This window comes from Pleurodeles waltl, chromosome 6 (assembly GCF_031143425.1).
Source record: "Pleurodeles waltl isolate 20211129_DDA chromosome 6, aPleWal1.hap1.20221129, whole genome shotgun sequence".
NCBI classification, from domain to species: Eukaryota; Metazoa; Chordata; class Amphibia; order Caudata; family Salamandridae; genus Pleurodeles; species Pleurodeles waltl.
Window position 1 is genome coordinate 155,117,368 of NC_090445.1, and position 14,650 is coordinate 155,132,017.

Consider the following 14,650-nt stretch of genomic DNA (forward strand, 5'->3'; position numbering starts at 1 on the left):
AGGAGGGAGGCTGACTCTCTGGGTTTAGCCGGTGTGGAAGGAGGTGATCCAGTCCAGTGTTTTTCCGTGGATTCCTGCGTTGTGGAGGCATGTGCGTAGAGTGCAGTGGCAGACGGTGTTGAGGGCGGCCGAGAGGTCCAGGAGAATGAGGGCTGCGGTTTTGTCCTTGTCCAGCATGGTCCTGATGTCATCGGTGGCGGCAATGAGGGCGGTCTCAGTGCTGTGCTTGCTGCGGAAGCTGGATTGAGATGGCTCCAGGATGTTGTTTTCCTCAAGGAAGTGGGTCAGTTGCCTGTTGACGATCTTCTCAATGACCTTCGCCGGGAACGGGAGCAGGGAGATGGGCCGGTAGTTTTTGAGGTCCTTTGGGTCCGCCTTGGGTTTTTTGAGTAAGGCGTTGATCTCGGCATGCTTCTAGCTTTCCAGGAAGGTGGCGGTCTCGAAGGAGCGGTTCATGATCATCCGGAGTTGGGGGGCGATGATGGAGCTCGCTTTGTTGAAGATGTGATGCGGGCAGGGGTCGGATGGTGAACCGGAGTGAATGGTGTTCATGATTTTGGTGGTATCATCGTCGTTGACGTGGGTCCTGAAGAGCAGGAGGATGGTGTGGCTGGGGGGCGGTGAGTCTGAGGTGTTGGTGACAGTTGGGGGGTCTTGTTGTGGAAGCTGTTGTGGATGTCTGCGATCTTGCAGTGAAAGAAGGTGGCTAGGGAGTCGCAGAGGTCTTGCGAAGGTGGCATGTCGTTGGTGCTGGAGATGGGGGTGGAGAGTTCCTTCACAATGTTGAAGAGCTCTTTGTTGTTGTGCGTGTTGTTGTTAATGCTTTCTTTGAAGGAGGATCTCTTGGCAGTCCGCATGAGCTGGTGGTGCCTGCGGATGGCGTTCTTGGGGGCCGTATGCGTGATCAATGTTTGTTTGTGGCGCCATTTCTTCTCAAGTCTTCGGCACGTCTGTTTGGAAGCCTAGAGGTTGGCGGTGAACCAGATGGCCTTTCTGTCGGTGCGGTTGTTGGAGGGTTTCTTGATCGGGGCGAAAGCGTTGGCTTAGTCGTCTATCCATTGCCTGAGGTTGTGGGCAGCTGTGTTAGTGGCGGTGGTGTCGGCTGGTTGGAGCTGGGGGAGGGCAGAGATCAGCTGGTCTTCGCTGATCTTGTTCCAGCTGCGGCAGGGGATCTGTTGCGGGTGATGGTGCATGGTGGGTTTCTCGAAGGTGAACTGGATGCACTGTCCAGTGGAGTTCGGTGGTGTGGCTGAAGGTGACGTGGCTGCTGGCGGAGAAGATGGGGTCGAGCGTGTGTCCGACGGAGTGGGTGGGTGACATGACGAGCTGTTTGAGTCCAAGGTTGGCGAGCAGGGCGGTGGAGTTGCTGTCATTGGTGTTTTCGAGGTGGAAGTTCAGGTCTCCGATGAGGATGTAGTCTTTAGAGGCAAGGGCTTGCATGCTGACCACGTCGGCGATGGAGTCGCTGAACTGCGGCCGAGGTCCGGGGGGGTCTGTAGATGAGGGTTCCTCTTAGGGTGGTCTTGGGATCGATGTGGATCTGGAAGTGTAGGTGTTCGGCGGTGCTAAGGGTGTCTTTGGTGTTGGTCAAGATTCTGATGGTGTTCCTGTGGATGATGGCGACCCCTCCTCCCGTTCTGTTGGTGCGGTCTCTGCGGGTGATCTTGTATCCGTCCGGGATGGCTACGGCGATGTCGGATGATGAGGATGGGGTTATCCAGGTCTCCGTCAGGAAGGCAACGTCCGGGAAGGAAGAGACGAGAAGGTCCCAGTGTTCAATGGCGTGCTTGTTGACGGGGCGGGTGTTGAGAAGGATGCATCTAAGGTCGTTGCGTCTGGCTCTGGTGGGTTGGGCGGCAGCTTGGAGGCTGGTGAAGTTGCAGCCCTGGGAGGAGAAGGATCCGTGGATGCGCTTCGGGGTGGCCTGGAAGCAGGTGGCTGATTGGCCGGCGTTGAGGGCGTGGAGGGTGTTGGCGTCGTAGCAGCATCGGGGTACATGGTGGTCATGGGTGCCAGGGGTCTGGCGCTGGGCGCGGTCCAGGCACAGACGGGCTTGCCTCTGGCGCGCCCACTGCACGCGGCCACGCAGTGGCCGCCAAGTTGAAGGGGATGTGGGAGGGAGGAGCAGCTGGGAGCGGAACGCGAAAGAGAGTGTGAGGGGGGTGGGGCCGCAGGCGAAGCAGCGGGAGGAAGGAGACACAGAGAGAGAGCCGTGAAGGGCAGAAGCAGAAAAACATAAAAAAAACAGTAAAAAGGCAGAAAAATATTACGACAGCAGACACAAGGCAGACACAGAATACTTACAGGCTCACCACTGGCCACCAGGGATGAGGTGCAGGCGGGAGCCTGTGGGTGGATGAGGGCCTCAAACTCGCAGCAGCAGCGAGGGTGGGGAGGCGGACACAGGCACAGTCAGGTGGAGCTGTACGACGTGGGGAGTGATCCCGACCTAAAACAGGTCAAGGGTCACTCTCCCCACCGCGCAGCGGGCGCCATTAAGACGGGGAGGTGGGAGGGAGGAGCAGCTGGGAGGTGGGAGCGGAGCGGGAATGAGAGCGCGAGGGGGCTGGGGCCGCAGCGGTGGGAAGGAGAAACAGAGAGAGAACCGTGAGGGGCAGAAGCAGAAAAACAGTTAAAAAACAGTAAAAAGGCGGAAAAATATTATGACAGCAGACAAAAGGCAGACACAGAATACCTACAGGCTAACCACTGGCCACCAGGGATGAGGCGCAGGCGGGAGCCTGCGGGAGGAGGAGGGCCTCAAACTCGCAGCAGCAGCGAGGGCGGGGAGGCAGACACAGGCACAGTCAGGTGGAGCTGTGCAACGTGAGGAGCGATCCCGACCTAAAAACAGGTCAAGGGTCACTCTGTGTTCCCACATTTAATTGCAGCAGCCGCGTGTTTAAGAGGAGGGCTTTAGGCACCGGCACATTTTTATTTACAAATTAAGCACTGGTTTTAATAGTTCATATTTTCAGTGTACAAGTTTAAGAATTTGTTTAAAACAGTCAAAGCCCGGGTGAATTATCACTAGTTTTTTTTTTAACAAAAATTTCAGTTACAAGTTTTAAGCATACCTCGTATTAATTGGAGAGGTTAAGAGGTTTCGGGTGATGCGGCGCATGTTAGGCTCAAGCGCAAGCTAGCCGATTCATATCAGCTTGAGTGGCTGTCAATTAGACGCATAAGTGCAGTACATCATAAGTTTTGGCACAAGCAGGTCAACTCTAATAATTCTGAGGAACGTTTTTTGTCACTTTGGGTACAAATTGCTTTGTCAGTTCAGTAAATCGGGTGGGTGGATAGTGGCTCATTTTGGGGATAATATTGTATGAGGTGGTAGATACAGAGGATTGATAGATAATTTATAACAAATATGACATCAGAAAACAAAAAAGTGGAGGAGAAGTCCTCTAAGGGAAAGTTTAGTCAGGAGACAATTAAGAGATTATTACATCAAGAAATGAAGGCTTCTTTGAAAGAAGCAATTGAATCAATAATAGAAAAAAGAAAGAGAGATCATGACTCTAATAATGATTATTGAACCCTGTCCGAGAGTGAAGCTGATGTAAGTGAGTAAAAGGGAAAAAAGAAGAGGAAAACTAAGCACATGGAGGTAAGGCAGATAAGCCCTAAAGGAAAAGTGGGTCAAAGTACCAATGTGACGAGAGGTTTCCTAGCGGCACACAGAACACACATATAGAGAAAGGTATCATTGGCAGCACACTGGGAAAGGATGTCTGTAGCGGCACACAATTCTATTCTATTGTTATAGATGGAAAAGGTATGTTACACTCCCAATCTTGATCCAGAATTTATCACATTTCTGTTCAAAATGGGAAGAGATCCATGTAAAGTGCTACCAGGATAAACTACTTCATATATTAGGTCCGTTGGCATGGATTATAGATATGGCTGAGGAAGTCTGGCTAAAAGGTATTCAAGTGGATTTAGAATTATTGAGGGGACTGAGTCAGAGGGTTCAAGTATTTTTAGGGAATGCAAATGCTGGCCTAAAAACAGAAAGGAGTAAGGCAGTCCTGATTAAAATAAATCCTGAACTAGGAGATTTGCAGGGAAAGAGGCAAGTGAGAACCATAGAGGGTTTCTCTATGTAGAGGATATGGGTAAAAGCCTGTGTAAATATGTATCAACCTTCACAGATTTAGGTAAGGCTCAAAGTAATTTGAGAACAGACTTTGCTAGTAGTGCTTTTGGGAGGGCTGGTAAAAGGGGACTATTTGCTAGGCTAGGATATCAGAGATCCCAAAACTAATTCAGCCAAGGAGCCAGAGGAAGAGGTTTCCAGCCTGGAGGAGCTTTCTATCCCCAGAGAGGAAGTATTTCGAGAACTATAGGTTTACGAGGATGAGGTCAGGGAGGTGGTGGAGTACAAGGTGAGTACAATTTATATTATTGATTCTTTTCACGAAAGAGTAAGTAGTTGTTTGAAATATTTTATCTACGTTTGGGAAAGTATCACACAGGATTCTTGAGTTTTAAAAATGATTCAGGGCTGCATGATAGAATTTAAAGAAGTATCAAACCCGACAACAGAGCCAAGAGAATTGATTTTGAGCAAAGATCAACAAACAATAGTGAAAAGTGAAATAATGTCCATGTTGAAGAAAGGAGCAATTGTGCAGGTAGGAGAAGAAGACAGGGGTTTGGTAATTTCTCTTTCTAGTGGAAAGAAAATAAGGGTTGGGGGGGGCCTTGATCAATCTGAGAGAATTAAACATGTTTTTAGTATACAGGCAGGTCAAGAATGGGGGTATGCATCGTTTAAGAGATATACTCTCAAAGAATGGCTGGCTGGTAAAATATAAAAGATGCAGATTTTACAATTTCAGTGGAGAAGAAGAGTCAGTTATTTGGCAGAATCAGCTTTACTAGTTTCTGTGTCTTCCATTTGGCTTGGCTTCTGCACCATGGTGTTTCACCAAAGTGTTGAGGGTGACAGTGTTGTATCTGAGAGAGAGGAATTCAGATGATTCTTTATTTGGATGACATTGTAATAATGTCAACTTGTTTGGAACAACTTCACAAGGACTTCAATTTAGTGAGAAATTTATTGGAAAGCTTAAGGCTTTATTTCGAACAGGGAAAAAGCAGTTTTGAATCCTACACAGACTTTGGAATTCCTGGGTTTCAACACAAAAGTGAACAGAATAAAGAAGGAGATTTGGCATGTTAACAGAAACGAGCGTTTGACCTTACTAGATCTATTGAGGTTAATAGGTTTGTTTGTCAATACAAGCAGTGTTTCCAGGTCTACTGCATTATCGAGCACTTCAGAGGGTGAAAGCAGAAGCCTTGAGAAGGGGCTTATTGTATCACAACAAAATATCCTTAGATCAGGAAGCAAAGATAGAGTTATGTTGGTTATTTGGGAATCTAGAGGCATGAAATGAGCGAGGCATTTTTGGATGCACACCAGATTATGTTTTGGAGACGGATGCAAGTTTGACTGGATAGGGAAACTGTTTGGATCATCATGAGACTAGTGGATTGTCATCAGGTATATAGAGAAAAAAACACAAACTGTTCAGAATCCACCTCGTGTCTCTATGCGCTCAGGTTTAAAAAATGTTTAGAAAGGAAGTGCATTGCTTTTAGAAACAGACAATGTTTCTGCTGTCGCTTACCTAAATTGATTAGGGGGCAGAAGATCCTGTGGCTTGTCAGATTTGGCCAAAGAACTTTGGTTTGTTTGGAGCAAAAAGTAAGTCTGGGAGAACAGTATTTACCTGGGAAGGAGAATGTAACTGCGGATTGGAATTCAAGATTCTTGAGGGACTACAGCGAATAGAGTTTGGCTCCATTTTGTTTCAGGAGAATAGACTTGGAATGGGATCCATTAGGACTGGATCCTTTGCTGGATCCAGATGTGTTACCAGTAGATGCTTTTATACAGAATTGGAAGGCGGTAAGAGCATATGAATTTCCACCTTTTGCAATGATTCAGAGGGTTTTACAGAAAGTACAGAAAGAGAAGTGTCAAGTAGTCATGGAGCTCTCTTGTGATTATACCAGCGAAAGAAGGACTTCTAAGCAATGGAGAAGAAGAACACCCATTGGTGGTGTTAAGGGTGTTGAACATTCTTGTTTGAAGGATATCAGGAGATCTTCATGCTACTCAGTGCTTCGGGAAAAGCTGCTCAGTTACTCGAGGAATCATGGGCACCAGGAACAAGGTGTAGGTATAGAGAAATTTGGAGAATGTAGGTATGTTTGTTCATGGAGAGGCATCTGGATTCCATGGAGGCTCCTGTAGTGGAGGTAGTGAATTTCCTTGTTAAAACATTTGAAAAGATCTTAGTTACTGAACCTTGATTTGTTATAGGTCAGCGATTTCAGCAGGCCATTGTCAGGTAGATGGTAACTGTGTGGTAAGGCAAGTTTTAGTATGCAGAGCATTGAAGAGTATTAAATTAAGAAGACCTCTTTCATTGAGGTAGAATGTGTTATGGGATATGAATTTAGTTTTCTCCTTGTTCAGTTCATGGCAGACTAATACATTTCTAGACTTGAAATTACTTTCTATGAAGTTGGCTTCTTTTTTGTGTTTGATTTCATGCCAAAGGGTCTCAAATGTGAAGGCACTGGAGATAAGTAGTAGGTTTCCAGTTGGAGTAATGCTTGAAATACGGAAGACAACAAAAATAATGTCAGAGACATTTTTTTATCCAAAATATGATAAATGCAAGAAACTTTGTGTGGTGGATTGTGGACAGTGTAAGTCAATTGTTAATTTCGTTTGTGAAACTTTTAAATAAGTAACTTCAGGAACTATTGCTAGATGGGTCAAATGGACTGTGAATCAAGCAGGAATTGATTCACAAAAGTTTAAAGCACACTTAATGAGGAGAGTGATGGCTAGCAAGGTTTCTTGCATGGTGGCCAATTTGAGGACATAATGAAGGCTGCTGACTGGTTGGATGCTAGTGCAGTATTATTGTAGACTGATTGAGCGTATGGCAAATGTGGCGTTGGAGGGCTACCAACATGCATAATGATAGCCTCCAGTCTTGTATTGAAATGGCAATTCTCCAACTGAAATGCAGACATAGGCCCTCATTACGACTTCGGCGGTCTTTTTAAAAGACCGCCATAGCTGCGGGCGCCAACATACCACCAGTGCTGGCGGTATGTTTGGCGCCCTATTATGAGATTTCCGCTCAGCCAGCGGACGGAAACAGCATTTCCACCGCTGGCCCAGCGGAAAAGTCACCACAACAATGAAGCCTGCTCGTAATCGATGTTGAGGTGTATCGGGTGCAGCAGCACCCGTCGTGCATTTCACTGCCCGTAATTCAGGCAGTGGAATGCGCGATGGGGCTGTGCGTGGGGGCCCCCAAGTGCCCATGACAAGTGCATGGGCACTGCAGGGGCCCCCAGGGGCCCCCAAGTCTCCCATACTGCCAGCCTTTCCATGGCAGTGTTTACCGCCATGGACAGGCTGGCGGATGGGGACTCGTAATGCTTGCAGCGCTGCCCTGGAGGATTATAACTGCCGGGGCAGCCAGGCTGCAGGCTTGCGTCAGCCTGGGTGTATCGGCGGTATTACCGTAGCGGGTCCGCCACGGTCATAATGTGGTGGCAAGTACTGCCAGCCTGTTGGCGGTACTACCGCCACATTATCACCACCTGCTGGGGTAATAATGACCCCCATAATCTGGATTTCATTAAAGACACTGCTAGCACTATCCCACCCTTCTATCCCTTGGAGAACGAAAAATAAAGCTGGTAAAGATAAGGGGCTGGTTTCAGAAGGAGTATTTAAATCTGTATGTGTTTAATCTTTTTAAATATGAAGAATATTTAATACAATATTTTTATTCTAGAGAGTCATCAGTGATGTTGTATCCATCTGAGGATGGAATGGAATCTGGATGAGAGGAGGAGAAAGACGTTGAAGTATGGATGAAGGGTACTGCATTTAAAAGTGGAAGAACATTCCAACTGGGGTGAATTTAGGTGTTGGGGAAGGTTCTATTCTGGATTGTTGAAGTTATTGTGATGTTATGTAATTCTTTACACTGCTGCAGGAGTGCCATTAAAAGGATTCGTGCATAATGCTAGCCTACATGTCTTTAATGAAATCCAGATTCTCTGCATTTCAATTGGAGAATCGCCATTCCCAGGTCTTCATATATTATCGCTGAGTTTCTACATGGAAGAAATCAAAGATGGTACAGATATCACACCCACATGCCTTGGACATAGGAGCTGGATGAATTTTACAGGCCTTTACAGCAACAGTAGTGCTCAGTTATATAGATATCACCGGATCAGGCAGTTGACCGGTTACACCAGTGTAACCTGCTCACACACAGAAAGGCATATCATCAGCAAATGAAGTGAAGATGATGAAAAGTCTCCAGACAGGTCATAAAATAATAACATCAGCATCAAGTACACCCTATTACCAATGATACAAAAAGAGCAATATGGCTTCCAAACATAGCATGAATTGTTGTTCAAATATCAATTTTAAACATATTTTAGGAGTTCACTTATTTTCTGGGAACATCAGCTTGCCAACATCTCCTAATACAGACATTTTACTGTGAAATATATTTTTAAAATAAATAAGCCTAATTCCCACAAACACAAGCTGGAAATGTCCATGGAAAGTAAGTCTTCCTATCAGGAAACAGCAAATGCTAATTTTTAGGAAACATATTTTTAGTCCCTGGGCATCCAGTTCTCATTTTTGCAAACAACTCACCTATTCTACTCTCACATATGACAGAGTCTGTTTTCCATATCCATTTATCTTTAATCAGTACCAGGAGTATCGATCATATGGCAAATATTTTCACAACTTTTATGCTAGCCATAGTCAGTATTATATGTAGAATGGCTACAAGAAGTTAAAGATACTCTGCCCGTTATGACAGATCTAGACAGAATTTTGTCAGAAATGTCCGTAATATGGCACGAATTGACCACTAATATGCTAGGCATAGCTAGAGTATGTTGGGATTGTTCGCAATGGGGCAAGAATGTTTCTCTCTAATTCCAATAAAAATAATGTTTCCATGAATGCTATGAAATAATCACTATTATGTACTGATTGCCAGACTGACACAATGAATGCCCACGAATGTCAAGGCTCAGCCACCATTATGCATGGATAGCTGAAGTATTTCCAGGAATGCCTACAATATGCTACTGATGGATAACAAAAATGCATGGATAGCCAGCATGTCCCAATGAATACCTAAAAAATGTTACTGATTGGGTGTTATGAAGTAGGGTTTGCTAGAAAGTCACTAAGAATGTTCACACTAATGCCACTAATGTGCAATTATTTCTCATGAGTAGCCAGTATGTCAACAAGAATGACCACAATTCTTTCATAGATGGGCTACTATTATGCAGAGACCACCTCCATGGTGCTCAGAATGCCTGCAAATAGATCACTGTGGGCCACTATTATTGAACTGTAGCCAGCAGGAATTTCCACAAATATGTCATTAATTGCTTATTTCTTCCTGAGATGACCAGCATTTTGCCAAGAATGCCCCAACTATTTAAGTGATGGGCCTTTATTGTACAAGGATATCTAGCATGCAGCCGAGAATGTACACAAAAATGTTACTACAAAGCCAGGAAAGCCATCATGTTGGAAAGCAGACCCACAAGATCCCAGTTACACAAGTGTCATAATATGTGCAATTTAAGATCAGACTTTATAACAGTGCAGTTTGATAAGCCCTCAAGGTTCTTGCTGACCAGTCAGAAGTTCCAGTGGCCAACCGAATATTAAAATGAAATATGTGAATGTATCTGGACATTTATCCCGATGCATTTTGACATCAGAACAATTCCTTTCACTGGAAACAGCTCTTATCCCCTATTGTTCTGGTATACATATGTTTTCCATTATTATGTAATATGTTTTGGTATTCATAATGGTAGGCTTCTCAGTCTCTGAAAAACCTGCTACCATATTCATCCTCGCAATGAAAAGACAAACATTGGCTTTTGTCTCATTGATGCAACCACTCACCACAGTGACATTGAAGGCGTAGAGGAGATCAAATGGCAGGGCAGCAATCAGGTCTACAAAGAACCAGGTGGCTACATAATGGATGCAGATGGATCTGGAGTCATAGACCACCTGACCGGACTGGCTCACATAGGTGGTGCGGAAATTCAGGATGATGTCTGTGAAAATAAAGAATGGCATTCTGTTGGAGCTTGCGCAAAATGCACAGTTTTGAACATTGCCCAAAACTCAGGCTTGCCAATTTGTCAAATACAATTCGCAAACACTTTGCAATCACAAACTTTTTCCTTCGTGCACGTCAAGAAAGAGCAGAGGAACAGAGGAAGGACAAGCTAAAGCTTGTATGTTGATAAGATGTCATAGGTTCTCTCTTCCGTAATTTTCTAAAATATCCATTGTCCCCTGAAATAGTTAGCTTAGTTTATGCTCAAGTGATGTAACAGGCTTTTGTACTTCACCACCTCCAGAGCTATGTTCAGATTTTAGATTCAGTACAGATTTGTTGGAAATTACCATCTTTTGTGTGGAATGCCCCTATATTTTTGCCTTCACTAGTCTTTTTTTGCTGAATCTTATTTTGTTGGGTTTGGAACCCAGTGCACTTTACCAGTGGTAAAGCGCTTGTGCTCTCGTTTCCAAACATAGTAAAACTGGTATACACCTTAATATTTAATTTACTTATAAGTCCTAGTCAATGGTACTACATGTGCCACGGCCTGTTATGTTTTGTATTGTGAAGCGCACTATCACCGCAATGGTATCCTGTAAAGTAAATGCTACAAGTGGGTTGCTTGTTGGACACAAAAGGACAACCCAAGATACCCTTGTGGGCTTGGGTAACTAAGAAGGCTGCAGCAATTGTTGCACCACATTTTAAAGTAGCACTATAAAACATGTCTCAGGCCCGCCAATGCCGCCTGCAGTGCAGTTGTAAACTGCCATTTAGACCTGGCAAAGTAAATCTTTTGCCAGGCCTAAGCCTTCCTTTTTAGGATCAAATCTTTGTATTGGTTTATTGATTAAAATATATAAACATATAAAGTCCGGAACATCGTAGCATGATAAATAAGATACACCAGAGTGACACAAACAAAACCAATTTGGCATACAGAAGCCCCTCCACTGCATCCGTGATCAATGCCACAAGGGGACCATCCCACCATCATTCTCCTTGCAACCAGAAGACCAGGTGATCAACACACAAAGATCTATATAGCTGCGAGTTCTGAACCTGATAAACAAGAAATACAAAAGAATAATAAAACACCGACAGTGCTTCCCCCCTAGAGGCCACATCTTCTCCCAGCTCTCCATTCCCCACTCCTCCTCCCCCCCACTGCTCTCACCCTCCCAAGAATCCCCCAACACAAGCACTCTCCCAGAGGGTCAAGTCAGCCCTAAAACTCTCAGATAAGCAGGGCATGTCAACTCAGTATATTCTGTGGATAAAATCCAGAGGAACGGTCTCCAAAGCATGTCCAGGTCCCCCACCTGCTGCTGAGAGGCCAGAGTAAGCTTCTCCATTGCCAGAATAAACCACAGTTTCTGGAGCCAGGACACATGTGTTGGTACCCTATCTGTGCCCCACAAAGCTAGAATCAGCTGCAGGGCTGAACTGAGGGCCAGGGCCATCTGCCGCCCCTTTAGCGATCGCAAGGGAAAGGTGAGGGAATTGGGCAAGCCCAACAGGATGTACGATAGAAATCTAGGTATCTTAGTATAAAACGCTGAATCAATACCATCTACAATACTCTCCCAATATCTATGGAGCTTGGGGCAATGCCAGAGTAGATGCACCAGTGTACCCATGCCGCCGCACCCCCTCCAACAGAGGCCAGATTTGGTAGTGTCCCATGCGTGTATCCTTGCTGGGGTGTAGTACCAGTAAGAGGCCACCTTATATGCCGTCTCCGTTCTCACCGCATTATACGCAGTATGATGTGCTCTATAAAATATACTATCCCATTCCTCATCTGAAAGCTCGCTCCCCAGCTCCCTCTCCCATCTCAACTGCCCCTTAGACTTAGACTGACGCCCCCCCCTTACAGAAACCTATAGAGGTCTGAAATTACTCGCCTATCATCCTTCTTCATCAGCAGCCGTTTCTCAAACGGCGTGAGCGGCCTTTCTATTAATGCTCTATTAGCCGGCATCAAGCCCAGTGCCGGACCTGATAGTACATCAACCTATCCGCCTCTGTCAAGCCATATGACTCCTTCATCTGGTCGAAAGGAATAACCCCTTGCTCATCAAAAAGGCTCCCCACCCGCTTACAGCCCCCTTCATACCAACGTCGCAAACCTTCCACGTGTAGCCCAGGTTCAAAGTCAGGATTCACGCCTATTGGAGTCATCGGAGATGGAAACGTCGTCAGCCCCGACCGACAAGCCACAGCATCCCACAAGCGTAACATTGCTCCCGTAACCAGGGAAGAGTAGAGACCTCCCACCCTGTGCCGCCAACGGAGCCCAGGCTCCTCCCAGATATGAGAGCCCGCCACCGCCTGATCCATAAAGCACCAATGCTTCTCAGTAAGTGGGCGACTCCACTCTAAAAGAAAATGCAACTGTGTCACCTGAAAGTATCCCAAAAGGCAGGGAACTGCCAGCCCCCCCTCCCCTTTAGGGCGGCACAAAACCCGTCGCGGGAGGTGCGTCAATTTACCCTCCCAGACAAATCACAAAACCGCCGATTGAAGAGCCACTATCACCCGTGGGGGTGGAGTCAGGGGAAGCACCTGAAACACATAAAGTAGACGATGTAAAACTAAAACTGTCATCTTTACCGCTGCCACCCTGCCTAGCCATGACAATTTAAGTCTCCCCCAAGACTCCAGGTCCCGCTGCACTTCACGAACTAACTTCGTGTAGTTCAAGCTCGCCGTCTTTGCAGCAGAAGGGGCCAGGTCCACCCCCAGATAAGAAACCCGCGAGGTCGACCAAAGGAAGGGATATCGAGCTCTCAAATCTTCCTCATGGTCTGAGCTTACAAACAAACTAAGGACCTGGGACTTGTGCATATTCACCCGGAATCCAGAGACCCTGCTAAACTCAGCAAGTATATCCATAAGCGCAGGCAACGAAGTCACGGGCTCCGCCAGGGTAAAGATCACATCATCCGCATACAAGGTAATGAGGTGATGATCACCTCCGAACTTCATGCCGGAAACCAGGGGACTATCTCGCAGCCGCTGCGCCAAGGGCTCCATATATAGCGCAAACAAGAGAGGAGAGAGTGGGCACCCCTGTCGAGTCCCTCGTCTAATGGGGAACGGCAAAGACAACGTACCGTTAACACGGACCGCAGCCCTAGGAGACTGATATATACATCGAATCCACGACCAAAAACCGGGGCCTAATCCATAACGCTCCAACACCTTAAAAAGATACGGCCAATGTACCCTATCGAACGCCTTCTCCGCGTCAATAGAGAGGAAAAGTGCCTCCCTGCGAGATCGACCAGTTTTATCTAACAAATGAGGAAGCCGCTTTGTATTATCACTGCATTGTCGGTGCGGAATGAAACCTGCCTGATCTGGATCAACAACCCGGCATATAGAAATTAAGGCGATGAGCGAGTATCCCAGTGAATATCTTGGCATCTATATTCAGGAGAGAAATCGTCCGATACGAAGCACACTCCTCTGGGTCCTTCCCCGGCTTATGTATAACTGCGATGGTAGCGTCCAACATACTGGGCGCCAGGGCCCCCGACGTCCGAAAGGAGTTGAAGAGCCGTACTAAAATCGGTGCAATTTACACACAAAAGGTCTTATAAAAAAGTGCTGTAAAACCATCAGGGCCGGGGGACTTGCCAACCTTTAGGCATGAAATCACTGATATACCCTCTTCCACCCGTATAGGCTGGTCCAAGGAAGACACCTCCCTCACACAAAGAGGAGTAATTGCCGTGTCCTCCAAAAATAAATCTGGAGCCACGCTTCCCCGATCATCCACCGCGTATAACCCCCGGTAAAACTCTGCAAACGCCTCTGCAATCTAATCGCTCGTTCTCGCCTCCCCTCCTGAAGGGGTGTGGACTAATTTTATCGTCGACGCTGCGCGTTGTGCTCGCAACCGATGTGCCAGAAGCTTCCCACACCTATTACTCCCAATATAGTATTTATGCTTAACACGCACTATCGCATACTCCGCCCTGTCCCAATCTAGCTGTTTCAGCTGTTGCCGTGCCCTCTCCAACTCCCGCCATATTCTAGGCGCCCTGTGGACTTATGGGAACGCTCCAATACCGTCACCTTCCGTTCCAACTTCTCCCTCATCTCTCTCCTTGCTTTATTATCTCTAGCTGACAGCAACATAACCTCTCCCCTCACCACCGCCTTCAAAGCCTCCCACAAAGTCTCCAGACAGGTGCTCCCATCGTCATTAAAACTAAGATATTCCGTGATCCCATGCCGGAGCGGCTCCACCATTGCTCCGCTCTGCAGGAACGAATCCCTAAAGCGCCATCCCGGAGTCTCCCCCCCGGCCCACGTCCATAGTGCCCTCTACAGTAATAAGAGAAGGGTCTTTCAAGGCTCCAGGCTCAATCGTGGCCCCCCTAACTCGGGAAATGAACTCCTGTGAGGCCAGAAAAAGTTAAATCCGTGCATAAGTCTTAGTTGCCGCT

At 46.6% G+C, this 14,650-nt stretch overlaps 1 protein-coding gene across 1 annotated transcript in view; it reads right to left on the bottom strand.

Annotated features, from left to right (window-relative positions):
• The window catches only part of KCNH4 (potassium voltage-gated channel subfamily H member 4), a 541,864-nt gene that overhangs the window by 92,059 nt on the left and 435,155 nt on the right, over positions 1-14,650 (bottom strand). Inside the window, exon 6 of the mRNA XM_069237683.1 lies at positions 10,022-10,179. Coding sequence (XP_069093784.1) covers positions 10,022-10,179 — 158 coding nt within the window. The remainder of the gene's footprint in view (positions 1-10,021; positions 10,180-14,650) is intronic.